Source organism: Temnothorax longispinosus, unplaced genomic scaffold (genome assembly GCF_030848805.1).
Source record: "Temnothorax longispinosus isolate EJ_2023e unplaced genomic scaffold, Tlon_JGU_v1 HiC_scaffold_76, whole genome shotgun sequence".
Lineage (NCBI taxonomy): Eukaryota > Metazoa > Arthropoda > Insecta > Hymenoptera > Formicidae > Temnothorax > Temnothorax longispinosus.
This window is the reverse complement of record NW_027270626.1, coordinates 26,843-48,344: the sequence shown is the minus strand read 5'-3', so window position 1 is coordinate 48,344 and position 21,502 is coordinate 26,843. Positions and strand designations below refer to the sequence as shown.

The 21,502-nt window shown below is 31.2% G+C and overlaps 1 protein-coding gene and 3 long non-coding RNA genes across 6 annotated transcripts; 3 read left to right on the top strand and 1 right to left on the bottom strand.

Annotated features, from left to right (window-relative positions):
- Positions 1 to 1,194: 1,194 nt before the first annotated feature.
- On the bottom strand, positions 1,195 to 3,445 carry LOC139825005 (uncharacterized). Of its 2 annotated transcripts, none has more exons than XR_011735408.1 (4): positions 2,846 to 3,445; positions 2,611 to 2,720; positions 1,564 to 1,732; positions 1,195 to 1,323 (listed from the first exon to the last, which is right to left on the bottom strand). It is a non-coding gene; the product is annotated as an uncharacterized lncRNA (long non-coding RNA). The 2 variants fall into 2 exon arrangements; XR_011735407.1 differs by having other exon boundaries at positions 1,203 to 1,307; positions 2,846 to 3,436.
- A 171-nt stretch (positions 3,446 to 3,616) lies between these two features.
- On the top strand, positions 3,617 to 4,973 carry LOC139825007 (uncharacterized). Its single transcript, XR_011735409.1, has 4 exons — positions 3,617 to 3,736; positions 3,857 to 3,976; positions 4,049 to 4,363; positions 4,709 to 4,973. It is a non-coding gene; the product is annotated as an uncharacterized lncRNA (long non-coding RNA).
- Positions 4,974 to 5,008: 35 nt separating this feature from the next.
- LOC139825003 (uncharacterized) lies at positions 5,009 to 6,346 on the top strand. Of its 2 annotated transcripts, none has more exons than XR_011735404.1 (4): positions 5,009 to 5,397; positions 5,541 to 5,690; positions 5,773 to 5,887; positions 5,953 to 6,346. It is a non-coding gene; the product is annotated as an uncharacterized lncRNA (long non-coding RNA). The 2 variants fall into 2 exon arrangements; XR_011735405.1 differs by having other exon boundaries at positions 5,524 to 5,690.
- Positions 6,347 to 19,423: 13,077 nt separating this feature from the next.
- On the top strand, positions 19,424 to 20,111 carry LOC139825006 (uncharacterized). Its single transcript, XM_071797550.1, has 3 exons — positions 19,424 to 19,500; positions 19,565 to 19,752; positions 19,834 to 20,111. Exons 1-3 carry the CDS (start codon positions 19,424 to 19,426, stop codon positions 20,109 to 20,111), a joined length of 543 nt encoding a protein of 180 aa, XP_071653651.1.
- Positions 20,112 to 21,502: the final 1,391 nt, after the last annotated feature.

Genomic DNA, 21,502 nt, shown 5'->3' with positions numbered 1-21,502 from the left:
GCTCATTAACAGCAACACAAAGTATTGAAATAAAACTTCTAAGAGTTTAAATCTTTTTTCTGTTTTTTGATAAATTTTTTTAAAAATGCGTTCTATGTTTAAATTGCACATCAGCTAAATATAAATAGTTTATATAGCATAGCCTTAAAAAATTAGTTATTTCCAAATAATATACATATGTATATATATAGATATATATATATTTTTTTTTCAAAGATATTAATGTATTAACTATTTATATTGTTAGAAATCTTATTGTAGAATGAAGGGGAGGGGTTTTCAGTAGGTGCAAACCACACACTACCCCGCCGGACGGCCGACGCGGGTGTGCGTCAGGCATTTTCCCCTCCCTGCTTAAAAAAAAAAAAAATGCGTATACATACATCGTCGCGATAGAAAAAGTATGACCGGTGGACGACTGGATGCAACATATAAACAGTATAATGTATAAGTGTCACAGTAGTAAATACTATAAGTAATAATGAGTAACAGTTATAGCGAGTTGCATTGAATAAAATTATTCTCGATTCGTTGTTCTAAATCGTTTATTATATAATATAATTGAGAAATTTATACATGTGTATTGTGTATCCCGGTGTATATAAAAAATGTTTAATGTGATAATTTCTAAAGCGTGTCGATCTTAAAACACAGCTGTTACGTGAACGAGCGAGAAAGTATAAGAGCAAGCGAGTCGTCAATAAGAGCGAGTAGAACAGTAACAGGAGGAGCGAGATAAGAACAACGGCGCGCAAGGAAAAGACCGATGCTCGATCCTCGATCAGATTCCCACCCCCGAGCCTTCTGCATGTGTTATTCTCATCTCGCTCACTCCAATTACTGTCTCGCTCGCTCTTATTGTCATCTCGCTCACTCTTATATCTTCTCGCTCGCTCACATAACGAAAAATCAATAACTTTGCGTTACCGACATTTAGCACGCGGAACGCAACCTAAATCGTGCACGTATGTGTTAGTTACTACATAGGTTAGTTGTCGCGCTTTAAATACTTTAAATACGTAACTGACAGTACTGACGCGAGTAAAAACAGTACAAGCTCAGTCAAAAGTTTTACACAGATAAGTAGAGTTTTCTGTACATTATCGTATTGCAGTGTGACCATTATTTTTGACTAATACTGTCGCGATACAACTACCTTAAGAACCATGCTAGTATGCTAAAAATTATTTTTAATGTATATAAATTTAATCAATTTCAATACTAACCAGCTCCATCATTTTGTACATTTTTGTCACATATTTTTCTGCCTGTAGGTATATTGTTTTGCAAGCGTATTTTTCAGATAACTAAAACATGGAAAATCTGCATGAATTATCTTATTATTGTACAGTTGCGCTCATTAATGCTTGGACACCGAAAATTGGATGCGTTTTGAAAACTCACTTTTCGTCTCTTTCTAACTGTCCCTCTTAGAAAGAGACGAAGCAAATTTCCGCAACGCAGACAATTTTCGGTGTCCAGGCATATGAGCGCATATAAGCACTGTACAATAAAAATTGGCTAATAATTGCTAATAAGAATAAAATTTTATTTTTTACTTACAAATGGAATAACATTTGCTTTGAGCAAATTTGTTCGACAAATATTAGTTGTATCATAGTCCACTTCTTGAAAATGAGCAAAACACACAGGACCAGATTTTGGTACATTATAATTACTTAAATTTAATGCTTCTAACCACTTTTTCCTCTTCTCGTCGTTCTTTGGTAATCTAAACGAATAATTCAGTTGTTAAAATCATGAGTTTCATTCGAGGGGCTTTCAATAAGTAATGCAACACATTTTTTTCTCATTCAAGATTTGTTTTATTGCAGTTTTAAAACTGCAGTTTTAAAATTAAAATAAAACAAACCTTAAATGAGAAAAAAATGTGTTGTATTACTTATTGAATTACATATGTTAATGAATTTTACACAGTAAAAAATAAAATGTTAATCGTAACATTTTTTAAATGTCCCAGAAAATCCACTCTAAATTTTGAGTTAAAATAACTCATTCATCGTGTGTTACTCGTTGACAAATTAGAAGTGTTAATTTATTGACACTATATTTTACATTTATATTTGTTCTTTTACTTTAAGTATAATGTAAAAATAACTTGTAAAAAATGTCGATATAACATATTTGAATAAACGATAGTTACTTCAACTTAAAAGAAATGTTGTTTTGAACATTTGATTGTAGTAAATTTGATTATTTTGTATGTCAAAGTTTACGATTATTTGAAGATTTACTTTAACTTTTGTTTATGTTAAAATAACTTTAAGACGTGTTGATTTTTTGAAATAATTATGTTAAAAGAACTCAAAATAATATTTAATTTCTAAATGACATACATAAAGTGTTAAGTTATCACGTTGACATTAATTTAACACATGAAAATGTTACGAAAATAATAACATAGCTGTTGTATGTTAATTTTACATTGAAATAATAGTCAAATCTTTGTAACACAAGAAAATTTTAACATTTGGACGCACGATTTTTTACTGTGTATATATTAATATTAAACTATTCTCCGTTCCATTTTACAGCCGTATGTATGTATGTATGTATGTACACACGCAGTCATTAATTATAATTAAATACCTTCTCCAGTGCAGCTAAAAAACAGACCCACAGACAAACTTATAGCGTTTTCCGGGAACATGAGGCATTTTGTAGAGTCGCAGCACTATAGTCGTGGCATCTTGCAACACCTGAAACATTACATTCCATTAATATTTGTCTTCTGTGAAAACCAATTCAACGACAGTAAACAACGATTGTAATATTTTCTTTCTATATATAAGCTTAAAAAATGTATAAACGAATTGATCGATACCGTTAATGACGTAACCGGATCCCATAAATATCCAGTAGCAACCATATCCTTTGTAACCTGAAGGATATATTTACCGTACACTCTACCATGTTGTAAGGGTGTATCACTCCTAGCTCCTTTTTGATTCTTGTATGGCCCGTGGTCGCTCTTTCACTCATTCTAAAATTACGTAATAATGTATATTGCATAAAAGTTAGCATTCGTATATCGATTACTTTTTTTATTTTTTTTTCACTCCTCGATATTCATCTCTTTTGTGGATACATTTCGATAATAATGCGTATAGGCGTATTTGTGAAATATTAAAACAAATAAATTAAAAAATTAAAACGTAAAAAAATAAAATTGTAATTGACATTTTACGAACAAATTTTTTAATTTTATCCAGTCGCATAAAAAAAATACTACTAAAATGTATTAATATTCCTTAAGAGCTACTAGGCTACGCGCGGAGCAGAGCGGAAAGTTTTAACAAGCACACGGCAATCTCTACCGGTCGTTGCTAGTTTTCTAGGTTCTACAAGGAACTTGAGTTGGTTCTCGATACTAGTGCGCGCGCGCGTGTGTGTGTGTGTGTGGTGGTGTGTGTGTGTGTGTGTGTGTGTGTGCGTGCGTGCGTGCGTGCGTGCGTGCGTGCGTGCGTGTGTGTGTGTGTGTGTGTGTGTGTGTGTGTGTGTGTGTGGTGTGTGTGTGTGTGTGTGTGTGTGTGTGTACATAGATATATATATATATATATATATATATATATATATATATATCAAGAGACACGGTAGTGTCTCGTGCCAAGTACGCGCGAAGCGAGACGCACCGTGACTCTTTTACGCGAACGCATGAGTTGCGAGTATCCGAGATTTTGAGATCTCAATAACGAGTGAACGGATCAATTTCTAAGTAGGTTCGATCGATAGCTTGGGGTTTGATTTATAAATAAAAGTCTTTTTTTTCCATTACGTGCCCTACAAGCGAAGATATTGCGATGCAAAGTCCAAATGTGGAAAATTTTTTTTTAAGAAACGTCCACGTCGGACAAAAATGGCGGCTGGTGTGTCTCTTTCCCATTTTTGACACGAGATTGCACTCGTGCACTGTCGCAGTGCGTGACAGTTTTTTACAACCTAGAAAAGGATAAGTGTAAGTGTGTGATATTCGTGATCGTTGCCGCGTCGTGACAGATAGTGAAATATATATAAGTATTGACCGTAGAGAGCTGATGCCAAGAGATCTTTAAGAAGGAAGGTGTATCTACAAATGCCTTGTAAAAGTTGTCAAACTGTATGTTTACGCGAGCGTTACTTCTGTAGTAACTTACGATAATTCACTCGTTTACGCGGAGTAAATTATCGTAAGGTACTACAAAATCCCGTTTACGCGAAGGAAAATTCTGTTTACGCGAAGGAATTATCGTAAGTTTACTACGCTCGCGTAAACGTAGTAAGTGAAATATATAAAGTATTAACCACAGAGAGTTGATGTCGAGGAGATCTTTAAAAGAAGGAAGGTATATCCAAAATTGCACACGTACGTATATGCTGTCTTGTAAAAGTTGTCGAACTATATGTTTATGCGAGTGAGTACATCTGTAGTAACTTACAGTAATTCATATTAAGATACGTCGTCGTCTCTCAATCAGAGAAACGTAACCTTCACTACTTTCAACGGTGGCTCTTGATTTCCGATCATAATAGTTACTATAAAATCCCCCGTTTACGCGGAGGAATTATCGTATCGTAAGTTACTACAGAAGTAACGTTTGCGTAAATAGGTTATAAAAATAACACGATGTTATATATGCTGTTTGCCGTGAATATATATATATATATATATATATATATATATATATATATATATATGATTTCTGCCTAGTGCTCTGAATGTCATCTAGTCATACATATTAAGAATTTTCGATGGGCTTAATTCTTCAGAAGATAGGATACGAAGAAAATCCTAATGCATGATGACGATATCACAAAGATGCTAAGGCTGGATGCCACGAAATGTGCATGTACCGTCGGTCACGCGGAATGCAAGAGAAAATCCGCCGTTAAATTGAGCGAACATTCACGAATCCTGATACCCACAAGTAATTTCTTACAATCTTCTTATGATCCTGATTATCTCATAATTTGTATTTTTGTACGTGTATTTATGCTTTGATAGAAGGAACGTGAAAAGAGCAGGAAAAGGAAAGAGCACTAGCGGCGAAGCAGACAGAAAAGAACAAACAGAAGAGACAGATTCAAGCTTTGTCTTTTAATCTGGACGAAGACGAAGATGAAGCTGAGATGTCTTCTGACGAAGGCAATGCCGAAAAATCCCCGCAGTCAGAAAATGTGCAATCTGATGGCCCTGCGATTAAAAAGATTTAGAAAAATCCAGATGTAGATACATGTTTTTTGCCAGTAGGGAAAGGGACGAGGAGGAAAATAAACTTAGGGAAGAATTGAGACAAGAATGGGCCAGAAAGCAGAACGCGTTGAAGGAAGAAGAAATTGAGATCACATTCAGTTATTGGGATGGATCTGACCATCGTCGGAGTGTTATAATGAAAAAAGGTGAAAGAAAGGTGTCTCAGTGGTTTAGAGAACGTTTAAGTTATTAAAATACTCCAGTGTCACTTTTGGAGTAACATTGGCATGATATATAATGTTCTGCTGCATAAATTAAATTTTTACATACAGGTAATTCTATCTATTAGGTTCTTCAGAGATGTTTAGAAGTTCTGAGGCCCGAATTCAGCGAGCTTAAAACAGTAATGGCAGATCAGTTAATGTATGTCAAGAAGAATCTTATATTACCGCACCATTATACGTTTTACTGCAACTTAACTGATTTTATTGTAACTAAGGTAAATATACTAAATGATAAAACTTATGAAGCAATATCACAATGTTGGCATGTTATTTTAATGTATGTAATATTGCGATTAGGCACGAGGAAAGAGCGGGCCTCTGTTCACATTTGACGTTCACGATGATATTCGTATTATGCACGATGCTTCTGTCGAAACCGAGGAATCACATGTCGAAAAAGTTTTACACTTAGGTATTTATTATTAAAAGAATATTTTGCATAATTCTTTTTTATGTTATTTTTTTTTTTCTCATTAGATCATGGTACGAGAGGAACAAACACATTTTTCCAGCGAGTAGATGGGAACCTTTTGATCCAACGAAAAGTTACGACAAGTATACAGTGTCGGATAAAAATAGGAAGAAAGCTAAAATCTGATCTTAGATTCAACGAATTGTCCAATTTTGTTTAAAGGATTCAGATTCAAGGACTGTAAATATTATAACCAGATAATAACTTTGTTTCATCGTACAATTAATTCATTATAAAACAGCTGATTATATATATATATATACAGGGTGAATTTTAATGGATGTCCCATCCTTTTACCATCAATACTTCATCGAGCATCCTTTTTTTGATAAAGAGCACTTCACTTATATAGAATATGTTAAACTTTACGTCTTCGTTACAAAATGGAAAATTTTTTTATATATAGAAGAAAATTGAGACAATTGGCAGATGACAATTGTGAATGGGACATCCATTAAAATTCACCCTGTATATATATATATATATATATATATATATATATTGTAGCTACATTGTATTTTAAGGACTGTGATTTTAATTCATTCAGTTGTGTGATAATATTTAATTTATTTACTCGATTATGTAGCTCTACTAAATAGTTAAGTTTTCGCAAACATTTGGAGGGAAAATAAAAATACATGAATAGTTTAATGACTTGAATATAATAATTACAATATGAAAATACAAAACCATACTTTAATTCATTCCGATAACAATCAGAAACAGTATTAAAATATTAATCCATGATCAGATCCTCTAACAGAAATCTATTTACAAATATTAGATGTATCATCTCTTGTCATTTCTTGAAGATAACTGTACCAAAATAAATATATACAATTATATCGATTGTAATCACGTATTATTCATAGATTTGATACAAGTTGGATCCATGTATGTAATATTTTCGGGAAAATGGTCCATTATAATAAACTTTTTCTCAGTCGATCTGTTCAAGCAGTCAAGAAATCCGAACCAATAAATAACTAGTCCAGACCCGAATTTGTTCCAGTAGTTTCCAGTTTCGCATTGTTTTATATTCTTCATGTGTTTTTTAATACATGAATTATTACTTATTTGAAAATCAATAAGGAATAATCACATTGTCAGGCAAATTTTTTATTTTAAAAATAATAATTGATTTAATATAAATAATTTAATTATTGCAGATAAACATGATTTAAAAACATGTTAATATTATATATATGTATATATACGATATATATGTGTATTTATATCTACCTAACATAGAGAATTCACAAGAATAACATTAAATATAATAAATACGTATTTAATCAATAAATACATATTTAATAAGTTTCAAAAATAGAAGACAATAGTTCTATATTATAACTATTATTACATTTAATGTTATAGCGATTCTCTATATAATACGAATATAAATACACATATATGTATATTTGTAAAAAATAAGAGGTTTTATATATATATATATATATATATATATATATAAATTTAATAAAAATTTAATTTGTTGTTATTATCAATTTGTGAATAATAAAAAAATAAAAAATGGAAATTTTTTGCCGATACGTGCTTATCACTACAAAACGCATGATATCAGTACAAAATTACCTTTTTCAAAAAAGGTAAAAAAAGGCGCCAAGTACACGCGCAATGTATGTTGTAAATCTAAAAATCTTAAATGGTAGTAGCTTTATTTCTTCCTAACAAAATAATTCACAAAATTGCGTTACCTAACTCAACCCAAATGATATGTATAGTAGCTTTATATTTTTCTCCCTATAACAAAATAATTCACAAAATTGCGTTACCTAATTCAACCTAAGTGATACGTATTTCAAAAAAAAAAAGTGAAATCTTTAAATTGCGCCAATTGCAAAGAGAATATATATACTTTAAAAAATAATTGTTGTGCAACTACTTTTAAAAAAAAAACAAAATTGTGTTACCTAACTCAAAATATTTACAGCCCAAGTGGTATGTATCTTTGTATTCCTGAGAGTCTTTCTATCAACCCAAGTGGTAGTAGTTTTAATTTTCCTTGATAAAATTATAATATTACAAAGAATTATTTTAATCACAAAGAATTAAAGAGGTAACATTATAAAATAAAAATATTTAATTAAAATAAAATAAATAAATTTTTCTTGTAAAAAACTTGGCGCTGCTTTTTTAAGGTCAACCCAGACAAACTTGCATAGGTGCATAAGCATATGCATAAAGAGATGGATTGGTCTATTTCCTTTTGCACATATACATATAAACCAATCAATTTCTTACGCTTATGTTTATGCGCTATGCAAATTTGTCTGGATAAGAGCCTCCGCACAAGACTCTCGTATGATAGCGTAGCGTAACGTAACGTGGATTAACGCACAAGAAACGTATCGATTAGTGCATCCGCACAAAATTTTCGTATGGTAACGTAACGTAGATCAACGCACAAGAAACGTATTGACGTATAAAGCGTCATCTACAATGGCAGCAGGAGTATACAGTAAGACGTAAGCAGTAAGTTACTGACTAATGGGATTTTTACAATTCAAGAATAATCGACTGTGATTGGTCAATAGAATAGCTTACTGCTTACGTCTTATTCCATACTCCTGCTGCCATTGTAGACGACGCTTAACGCCGTAACTGATACGTTTCTTGTGCGTTGACCCACGTTTCGTTACACTATAACGTTGCCATAAGAAAGTCTTGCAATGTGCAAAGGTTCTAAACCTTAAAAAAGCAGCGCCAAGTTTTTTACAAGAAAAATTTATTTTATTTTAATTAAATATTTTTATTTTATAATGTTACTTCTTTAATTCTTTGTGATTAAAATAATTCTTTGTAATATTATAATTTTATCAAGGAGAATTAAAACTACTACCACTTGGGTTGATAGAAAGACTCTCAGGAATACAAAGATACATACCACTTGGGCTGAGTTAGGTAACACAATTTTGTTTTATTTTTTAAAAGTAGTTGCACAACAATTATTTTTTAAAGTATATATATTCTCTTAGGTTGAATTAGGTAACGCAATTTTGTGAATTATTTTGTTAGGAAGAAATAAAGCTACTACCATTTAAGATTTTTAGATTTACAACATACATTGCGCGTGTACTTGGCGCCTTTTTTTACCTTTTTTTGAAAAAGGTATATATGTCGGAAGCCGATCTCCTTCCATGATAATTTCCCTTATTTTCTATTAAAGATCAAGCGTGGAGTAGAGAGCTCAGAGGATTATTCTTTAGCAAATACTTTTTATTGCAACGTTCTTATTTTACTACACAAAGCAAACTTTCTTTAATTCACAACACAAGTTTAGTTATTTAGAAAATTATAAAGTAAATTTGAGACGTGAGCGATTCGTGCGAGTCGGTCTGATGTTATCCGTTTCCTATTAAGACATCCCTCGACCACACGCTTCGCTAGAGCGATCCTCTAATCCTCTTCTCGATCCGCTCTCGTCTCTGAACACCGCCGCAAAATCCAAACGCGTCGTCATATATATATATGCATATTCGAATTACAGCGTCGATTCCACGTGAGGAATTTAGCCTGATCTCTTGTATTCCATCAAGAGCGGGAGATTAGGTTCATGTATCGATACATATTATATCACATTAATCCTTCAAAGAGGTTCCTACAAACGATGAGATATGTCTCGGGAAACCTTATCACGATATGTTTCTTGATACATATCTCTGTATGTGTAACGCTAAGACCCGTTTAATTAACCCTATTCGCTCCAACCATGCCTTTCGTGTCCCACGAATTTCTAACAGTCGTTTGTTCCGGAAAACGAATGATCGTGGGAGAATCCCCTCCACGCCGGAAAAAAGTTATTGTGGCAGGGAACCTCAGGTAAAAATTTCAAAGTCCTAGCTCATTTACTCTCAAAACGGCGAACAATCAAAATCTCGGTGGGACACGAAAGTGCATGGTTGGAGGATTACGTCAGTGTTGTGTGAAAGGTAAATGAGCATTTTTTTCGATAAAAATGTATTTTTGTGTATAATTTAACCGTATTTAAAATATTTTTGTCGTTAAAAAAAAATTTGACATTCCACAGAGGTCTATTATGGCTCAGAGGCAGGTGGAAGAGGTAAGGAAGAGCTACGATTATAAAAAAAAATTAATTTTTTTACATAAAAAATATCTGTCACTCCAAATTCGCCTTTTCTTATTCAGAAATTCTTTTTCTAGCATTCTTTAAGTCCTTAAAGTCCTTCTGTACCATTTAAAAATTACCAAATTTGCGGCGACAAAATTAAGTATTCCTATTTAATTAATAATTATCTCATTTTTTTTCTCATTCGCACTACTTTTAGCTTTAATTTGCGTTTTGGTTCATTAAGCTTCGTCAATTTGTTCGTGAGTTATGATTTTTTAAGTAAAACGAGTCGTAACGTGTGTTTGTCAACATATAATTGTTGTAAAAAAATATTTAAATAAATGATTTCCAAATTTTCTTTACATTGATTTTTAGTCAAAGGTACAAAGATATTATAATAATTTTTGGAAAATTTTTCAAAGCTATTAACATTTTGAAAAACACGTCTGACTTGAAAGTGCATGGTTGGAGGATTAAAGAGGCGAAAAAAACGTTGGAGTGAATAGGGTTCCCGCTTTCAAGTCAAGCGACGTTTCGATCAGGCTTGATCTGGCAAACACCAGGACCGTATGAGGTTCCCCAGATGTCTAAAAATAGATATATTTTTTAACATGTCCGGGTTCCATGCACAGCCCTGGCCAGGTTCTAATCAAGATCGCAGGATTGTTATCAAGCCCTAAAATGGTTAACTTGAGTTAAGATTGTATAATCACGGCCGAGACACCTGTTGCATGGCGTTATAGTTATACAATACTACGCGGTCAAGATCGCCAGCGTCTCTGAAACCTTTATCAACAATTACCTCTTTACACCCCACCACCGCCCGCCGCTATTCGTGCCGCCTTTTACAGCCACCTGTTGAATTGGCACCATTGGCGGGCGGCAGTTCGCAGTGTGAACGCGTTTCGAGCAGTCGCAACGTGCGCTCAACTATTGTCTGCATCGATTTCCACTCAGACTTCAAGTATTTCCATTTAGACTTTGCTACGCTAACAGTGATTTAGACTTTGTTTAACAAACAGTGGCAAATCTGGCCGTATTGACCGCTGAAAAGCGGCAGGAGCCAATTTAATAGAAGAAGAAGAAGAAGAGCGGATTTCAGGTAGATATACAGTCGATTTCGGGAATTTTTTACGGTCACTTATCGGAAAAACGGAAATGATTCAATAGTATGAAACTCGAGTAGAAAAAGATTTTAATTTTTCGGGAAATAATACGTAATTTTTTACGGTCACTTATCGGAAAAACGGAATCGATTCAATTGGGCTACTTCTAATTTTATTATATTCTTCAGTCTACCCTTATTTCATATATAATACTTTAAGATTAGGTTGAATTACCGATTTCTTAAAGAGTGTATAAGATGTACATGTAACTGAATTTTTTGACGATCGGTGAAGGAATTACCGATTTTTGCTTAAAAAGTGTATAAGATGTAGCATGTAATTTTATATAGAGTCTCATTAAAATAAAGTTGTTTTAAATTGTGCGAGGGTTGGTGAAAGAGTTATTGATTTTTGTTTAAAAAATGTTAACACATAAAATTGATTATAAAATGACATATAATAAATCGATGTTCGTGGGAAAAAGGTCAATCAATATCAATATCAATCGAACATAAATGTATCGAAACGTTGAATTCGTTATAGCGCGATGCTAATTATTATATTTTATCTTAAAACATTTTAACCCTTTATATCCTCGTAATTTATACATCTACTATATACACATATGCTGAAAAATTATAAAATTTTGCTTACGGATGTAATATTGAGACGGTGTATGTCTCATTTCAAAGACCAAGTTTCAAATTATAAGAAAAGAATTGTTTTCTTGAAAACTCGTTTTTACCTCTTTCGAGATCATCAAAATAGTCATGAAAAATGCAACACAAATACGTATGTGAAAGATCAGAATAGAATGTGTGAGAAATGCAGTAGAAACTTGTTAGAAAAATTTCCCTTTGTACTACACATAAGTTTTTACTATAATATTAATCACAAAATATATTATGGGTTTTAATTATTACGTTTAAGAAGGATGATCATTAAAAGCTATTTCTATATAACATTAATTCTTTTACATATACACACATATAAACCAGTCTGTGTAAAGATAAAATTGATATCGGGTTGGAGGATTGTTGATTTTAAATATGGCGTTAGAAATTTTTAAATTTTAGAATTCGAGAAATAGCACAAATCTAATGTAGTATGAAATATCACCCATTTCTGTGTGCCATTTGTGATAACGACTCATTGACGATTTAAAATTTAAAAAAACGTGTGCGTTATTTATTTTTTATAAAAAAAAATACATTATATATTTTTGGAAGAAGTTATATATATATTTTATTTTCCGTAAATGTAGATATAATATTTTTTTTTTTTTCCTTTAAAGCTATAAATCGCTAGAAATGTGTGAAAGGAGAGTAAATCTTTAAATAAAAGTCGACAACGATTTAAGGTTGACGCTCGTCGCTCATTTTCAGCAAGCAAAGATCTTCAGAAATAATATCTTTTATTTATATATGTATCCATAAAATATTATTACTTAAAGATATTACTTGAAAATAATTAATATTTTACGTATTTCGAAGTATATGTTTGATTATACTGGGACGATTAACGACGATTCAGCGACGACGCTGAATATTAAACAAATTCAATTTCATTTATTTGACGCTAGCGTCAAAGCGAAACCACATATGTATCTCCTAAGCTGTATTTTACTGTATGGCTAATAATAATTGTGATCAGCACGTACGATCTATTTTTAATAATAATATCTTATTGGCTTTTTTTATCCGCGCGTCTGCAAACAAAAGTTCATATCTCGTCACATCATGGACAATGATTTATCAAATATAACGACAAGTTAACAATGCTCCAAGGGATTTCTAGGCAATAAATGCTCACGTTATACTGTAACGCGAGCATTTATTGTTTGTTTGCGAGCATGAATGTCTGACAGGCGAGTTTCATTTAACGATTGTGCCAGAGACACGAGATTGATATGGATATACGATACAAATTGCATATTGCGTTTTGTCGAAACATTGTTTCATTCAAAGTTGCATCGCGTAGGAAACAATACGCCTGCACTAGGTATTGTACGTAAACTCAAATATAATCCTTTTCATGCACTCTAGCTCGCTATTTCGCCCAGTTTTTTTATTTTAAGCGCAGTTTAATCCAGTTATGATCATAATTAGCGTTAATGGACGTTAATGCATTCAAATCTGTATAAGCCAAATCTACAAATCAAATCAAATCAAGTATTATATCAATTGATGCATTACATTAATAATGTGTACTGCGCCGTTTGTTAAATTTAGCAACATTTAAATGTGTCATTAGCGAGCTAAAGAGGATTATTTATACGCGCAATTTAAAAAAATTATTAAGTGCTTTTATTCTCATCCCTCTTCCATCTTCTCTCTTTCTCTCGGACCCAAAAGAGGATGGAGTCCGTCAAATTTCTGTGAAAATTATATAAAAATAAAAAAGTGTGCAAATTTCTAATTTATACTTTTTTTAATTTAGGCACACAATCCATGCTCCCGATGGACTTTCTCGGGATCACGGAGTTGAACCGAGTGGTGTGTATCTGAAATCGCGGTGCACTTAAAAATGCTGGCAAAAAATGGAAGGAGCTATTGTGTAGAGGGAAACGACGGAATGTCTTTGATTAGAACAGCTAGTACTTTGTTAGTCTCTCGTCGCCGAACTGCATCCTTGTTGCGTGGGATGAAACTTGAAAGTAAACCGCGGAGCAGTTTAAACGAAGTTTCAGAATTCCGAAGAGCGTTTTCGGAATGAACTATGTGTTTGTAATCGAGCGAGGAACGCGAATAATCGAGTGACGCGATAACATACAATTTCAGAAAGCTCAAGGATTATTGCATGCAATTTATTCGTACAACACCATGTAATAACGGAAGCGGCATCAAATCCCCTAAACGTGTGACGGAAACTTGTTTTTTGAAGTGACTTGAAAATGGAGGAGCCGTGTAATTGCATGTCCGTTGCTGTTGTTATTCATGCTACTGTTGTTGTAAACGATCTTTGCATAGAGCAAGAGAGAAAGAGGGGGGAGGGAGGGAGAGAGGGAGGGAGAGAGAGAGAGAGAGAGAGAGAGAGAGAGAGAGAGAGAGAGAGAGAGAGAGAGAGAGAGAGAGAGAGAGAGAGAGAGAGAGAGAGAGAGAGAGAGTAAATCGTTGGGCAAGGGTTGATTCTGTGTCCCGGGAAGATAAAACAGTCGCGTCGCGGGATCGAGTCGACGCGCGCGGTTTACTCTTTCCTTCCGGTCTCTCTCCGTTTTTGTTCTATTTTTTACTCCGAACCGCGAACATCAATCCGCAAATACGCGCATTTATAAATAATGCATTTTTGAAGGACCAAACGCGCATTAAAACCGATATATATTTACATGTAACTGCAGTGAATAAAATCTTCAAGATTTTTCAGAAAATTGAAGATTTTGCCGCAAGAATACTTTATGTGCATTGTCGCGTTTTGTTACGTGACAATATATAGATTGCTTTTACGTCAATAGTATCGACGTCTGAATTCACTGAGATTACATGGACTTTCAACACAACTAATTTTAAAGAAATTTGTTTCCTTTTTTACACCGGATTGAAATTTCTGTTCGCGCGCCATTGAACTTTACGACGGGATAAACTTGATTGTTTAAAGTTCATGGAGTAAACTTCGCGAAAAGTACGAAGAATGTGTGGTGCGATTAAAAAATGTTATCCGTTTCGTGTATTATAACGTGTTCATCAGCTTCAAACTTGGAACATCCATAAAGGTAAGATTAAAACGAGTGTAAAAGTTGCATGATAATGTAACACGTAGAGATGATAAAAAAATAAGATCGATATGTATCTAAATTTTTAGATTACTATCATTATTAGAGTTATCAATTATCTTAGGAACCAATTATTTCTTAAAGAATTTTTTTTTAAATATTGTTGAATTTAAGCAAAACCGTTCTTTCTGTGTATGATAAAGAAAAATTTTTTAGACTGTAAATGTTAAATAATTAATTGCATTAATAATAATTTATAATAAAGAAAATTTATAACAGAGATAATTTAGAATAATTTTATCTTATTTATATTTTATAGATATTGATTAAAGAATGACTGAAAAATCTTATAACTGATAACTTATAGAATTTAATAAAAATTCAACAGCAAAAGGTGTGCCCTATGTAGATTGTGTCCCAGCAACATGAATTACTTATAATCCAGTTACTAAAATGTTATTAAGTTATTATCCATTACCGCCATATAATAGTGAAATATTTAAAAATTTACTTAAAAAAGTAAAAAACAAAGAATCTCCTGCCAAAGAATAGCCCCTATGGAATATTAATATACGTGGTGATGCAGGTAAAAAAATAATTATTTGAATAAAATTATATATTTATTTACATAAGTTGTAGACTTAATATAAAAATAATATTAAAAATGGTCAACTTATAAATAATATTAAAAAAAACTCTACGGTCAATATTGCTCTAATTTTGGGATTATTTGTGTAAACCGTTTATGTAAATCATATTTTAAAAAAATTAAGGCTCTAAGTTGACTTTCGTCTGATAGTCGGAGTATTTAAATTTCTTAAATATTTATACTTATAAAGTATGAATTTTCAAAGTGTTTCAATACTTTGCTCAATTCTAACATAAAATAAAAATCGAAAAATATTAGAAAAACGTTGGGAAGACCAAATAAGATCTATTCAAATTTCTCATTTAGGATCTGATCAGACTTTCCATTTAGAATCTGATCAGATTTCCCGTTTAGAATCTAATTTACAAAACATTACACTTCTGTTCTGAATCTTCTTAAGTTTATCCCAACCGGAATCCATAATTTTGAGAGGAAATCGGACTGGATTCTAATTTGATCCCAAAAAGTTTTCTATGCAGGCTGTCTCAAATACAAAAAAAAATTTAGCTTCCCGTTTTTAATCGTCAAATTAATGTTGTTACTGCTTATTTCTTTATTTCTTTATACAAATTTTTTGTATAAAATAAAAAACAAAAACTTAATATAAATAAATATACATATTTTGTGGCTTCGCTATTGCTTATCGTTGTGCTTATCGTTTTCAAAATTTCCGTGGTAGAAATTTTAGCAATATGAACTTTTGCCATTAAAATGAATTTGCATGATTTATTCACCATTCATGTGATGATTGTTTGTACTGTATCTCCGCTATTCGTTCAATAATGGATATAAAACGATTCAATATGTTTAAATAGTAGTCCTATATGCAATATATGCATACATATATATATGGGATAGTTTATAGGATTTCCAAAATTTTTTTCTTTCACTTACAAATAGTTTAATAAAAGAATTAATTTTGTTAGCCAAAGTTTGATTAACCGTTGTTATGTTATACATAAATGTTTAACATCAAATTAATTTAACATTAATTAATTTAATATCGAAGACACGTAATATTAAACATTTATGTAATTAATTTTCAAATATTATTGTACAATAAACCCTAAACTTGTCATTTATTTAAACTTGAATATAAAATAAAGATTATTTTCTAATTATAAAAGTCTCTATTTTCTTTTTTCTCTGCGTCTCTCTCTCTCTCTCTCTCTCTCTCTCTCTCCTCCCTATCCCTCTCTGACTCACTCATTCACTCACTCACTCCTTCCTTTTTTTCTTTTCTATTCTAATATTGAGGTTTTTATCTCGCAAATTGCATTAAAGAAAATGCAATAATTAGATTTTTTATAAATACAAAAATAAAGAATTAACTTCAAATAAGCCGTGCAATGACACGTAAAATAAATATAAAAACTAAACTCGGTAATACAATTTCTCTTAATAATATAATACAACAGACCAGTAAAGTTAGACGTATACATCTCTTATGAACAAAGTACTCTCTTTGTTATCATCTCTTATATATGTAATCATATGTACAGATCCCTTTATAATGTGTTTAAGTTGATATGCATGCAATGGCATAATTATAAAATTATTTTATGAAGCCAATAAATTATAATATAGGTACGTAGTAGATTAGTATAAAAATTCTAATACACAGAATTTATATAAATGAATATATATATATATATATATATATATATTAGGGTGTGTCATTTTGGAGCAACTTTTTTTTCATTTCACGAATAGCATATATACTTGCAGGAAGGTAAAATAAGATACCTGTTAAAATTTTAGCCCTTAATATTAATATTAACAGGTCGCTCATCGCGATTTTTTATTTTTCATTTAGTAAGATAGAAAAAATTTTATAACTATCTAACAAACAGTAATACAGCATTGCGCCACATAGATTTTCTGTAGTAAATTTACCGCTCTACAAAAAAGATCTCTTATCATTTTTTTCATAAATTCAACCGTTCAAAAGATATTCAAAGTTAAAGTTTGATAAATTTTATAAAAATTGTTTTTGCTTCTTATGAATGTTGTATCATATCGACTATCAAAAATTATGAAATAATCAATACATATTTTTGTAGAAAATTTAACGATCTACAAAAAAGGTCTCTTATGTTTTTTTCATAAATATAACCATTTAGACGATATTAAGGTTTAAAGTTCAAAGTATAAACCTTAATATCGTGAAAAATTTGCAAATTTTTTAATATGAATATTATGATTATTATTATATAATTTTTTTATTAATAAGTTTAACGATATTTAATTTTATAGTCAAATGACGAGTAGAGAAAAAATAAATTTAGATTTCAACAAAGAATTACAACATAATAATTTAACCGCATGTAATGACAATGTCGAGTCGGTAGAGTTAAAAGCTTCATTCGATGCTGGATGGCAACGGAGAGGGACTGGCCACGCATATATAATAGTTTATCTGGTTCGCATAGTTATCTAGTAATTTTATTTTTGTACATGCAATTTTTTTGTATATATAAAAATTTTTCTTTTTTCTTATCTGATAGGCCACAGTTCTCTAATTGGTTATAATACTGGAAAAATTTTGTCGTTTGCCACGCGAAGCAAACGGTGTTCAAAATGTGAACATGGTCGAAAACTAGAAGATCACGATTGTAGAAAAAATTTTGTGGAATCCGCCAAGGCAATAGAAAGTAATATGGCAATTGAACTCATCAATCATAATCCTATTCTCCAAGAACAGAACGCCAAAATTTCTGTATTAATAGGCGACGATGATTGCAGCACTATTTCTGCAGTCTGCAGGGAATCTGCGACTAAAATAAAAAAATGGTCCAATTTAAACCATGCAAAGAAAGAATTGACTAGTGCATTATATGCAATACATCTACCGTTAAAATTAATACAATACTTTGGTAAATGTTTTTCTTTTGCACTAACACAAAATCGAGATAACGCACAAAAAGTAAACAAGGCATTACTAAATATTGTTCCTCATGCCTATGGAAAACACGATGAATGTGAAGAGTGGTGTCGACATCAAAACACTGAAGAAAAAATACTTTACAGAAGTTTACCAAATGGAGAACCTTTATCAGATCCCGATCTACGTGTTTCATTGACGAAATAATTTCACCATTCGCCAACAATGCTGACAAATTAGCGCCTTGTGCATCCAGTCAAGGAAATGAATCATTTAATAATATTGTCGCCAGTAAGCATCCTAAGAATCGTCTCTATGCTGCATCAGAGTCATTGCACTGGAGGGTGGCTACAGCCGTCTGCCAAAAGAACCTCGGATCTCAATATATTTTAAAAGTTAATAAAAAAGCTTTGCTTTCACCCGGTCACGAAACTAAAAAATTCCGTACGGCAAAAGATCTGATTCACGAGCGCAAATTGAAACAGCTCAAGACTATCGAAATAAAGCGAAGAAGGCTTTGTGCAAAACAACGTCGATGTAGTAAAGCTACTGCTACAGAAAACCGAGAAGGTATCACGTATCAATCAAATTGTGGTTTTAATACTATCTTATTTTCAGAAATACTCGGTAATTCATTGTTTTCTTTTATTATTTAAAATAATTTTACTATTTTCTTTTAATGTTAGTAAATAATTCTGTTAAAAATATACATAATATTTTTATAGATGAAGAGAGATTATCCATTGATTTCAATAATTGTAATGTAATACTTTTTGACATCGAAACTACTGGACTGTCTAAATTATCAGAAATTGTTCAGGTTGTAGCAAAAAGCAATTCTTAGCTAGGTTGAATTTGAAATTACAGTTTTTGCTACGTTTTAGATTGCTGCTTGCTCTGGTGAAAATAATATCTTCAATGCATATATTGTTCCGTCAAAAAGTATGTCCTATCAGGCATCTATAGTAACTGGATTGCGAGTGACAAATGATGAAATTTTTTTGCATGAAAATCGCCTTACTCTCTCCCCCTGGCATGGCTTTTTCAAAATTTCTTGATTATTTACGTTTACAAAAAAGCAATATAATTCTGGTTGCACATAACGGATTCAGGTATATTTAACTATTAATATTTTAACTTATTAATATAAATACAATGTAATCGTTTTTCTAACAGATTTGATGCTCCAATAATTATTCGGCATATGAAGAAATTTGGTCTTTTCAAAGAATTTCAAGAGATTGTAAAAGGATTTGCTGATACTCTTGAAATATTTCGAGAAAACCTTTCAACTCGGAAAAAAAAAAATTTAATCAAGAATCACTTGCTTATGATTTACTTGGTGCTGATTCAGTTAATGAAATGCAAATGCACAATGCTGTATCTGATGTCTTAATATTGAAACTTCTAGTTAAGATCAACATAAAAACAGACACGATAAAAAGCCATGCGAAGAGTGTTGCTGACATACTGCGAGTACAAATGCAAGCAGTCGAAGTTGCCAATCAATAAAGCCTCTTTAGAATCGTTAAACGAAATTTCGTCGAGCATGAAAATGAAAATTGCCAAAAATGCGATTAATTTAAAAATACTGAAAGAGGCCTACATGCAAAGTGGTGACGAAAGAGTACGGTTGTTGCTTGGAGAAGATGTACGGGGCAAACCTCGAGTAACAAAAAACATAAAAATTTTGAAATCTATCACGCACCAACTTGCAATGTAACAAAAATATGTATATGCTCGATAATAATATATGTAAAAAATATAAACTATAACCTGTTATGTAAAATAAATTATTTATGCGTATCTATGTTTTACCTAACTGTTAATTTTTTTAAATTAAAATTTTGATTTATATTTTTATATGTTTATCTTTATATTTATATTTATATTTTTATATTTTTATATTTTTGTTTTTGTTTATATTTATATATTTTATTTATATTTTTTATGCAATATATATTTTTCGATTATTTTTCTTTTTTTAAAACATAATAAATAGTTGATTCATAATAAACCGTACGTGATAAACTGAAGTGTGACATGAGCGCACAGCTTGCAGCGTTGCCAAATAATTCCTTGAAAGTTGCCATTAAAAATATTCATCTATAAACCACATTTCACAAGTCAACTTTTAACATAAATATTTTGTTTAAATATTCGGTGACTCTGTATTTTTATCGGCACTATCGAAAATATAGAGTTTAGCGAATATGTAACGCAGTTAATATTTAATATCTTAAGATATTTGATAAACAAATTATTACATTGAAATGTGGAAAATAGACTTTTTCGATAACGTCACATATAAATATCGAATTTTTAGTCATAATTCTTCTTTATATGTTCGGTAATGTGGTTTAATTTTTTTCTGGCGTAAAAATATGCATTTTAATTTTCTCGTATTACCAAAAAAATCAGTTAATTCTTAAAACTTTGGTGTCATAAAAAAAATACCTTAACTTAAACACATTATAAAAAGATCTGTACATATATGATTACATAAAAAAATAATATTATAAAATAGTACTTTGTATATAAGAGATGTGTACGTATGACTTTGCCGATCTATTATATATTATTAAAAGAAATTATATCATATATTCTTTAAATTAAATACAATATTATTTAAAAAATGCTTAATAAATTAAAAAATGATGTTTGTTAATTGAGTGTTAATATACTTACGGTTATTATAAATAATTACACACCTATAACTACATTGGCTCATATTAGTACTTATTTTACTAACATACTTTTTTTTAATAAATGACTTATGAATTATTAATGCATATAATTAATATAATATTATAAATAATCATATCATATACATATATAGATGATGAAGACAATGTGCATCACGTGTAGTTATGTTAATAATTAATAGATGACCATAAACCTAAATATAATTAATAGATGACCATAACACGTATGATTTCCATAATATAAACAAAGCATATCAATAATTTTCTAAATTAATATTATGATTCAGAAAAGAGGTACATGTGCATTATTCAATTTCACAGTCACATAGTTATGAATCAAGCGAATCACATCGTATCAAAATCTAGCGTATTACATCGATCGATTCATTATCTGACTGTTTCTTCTGCA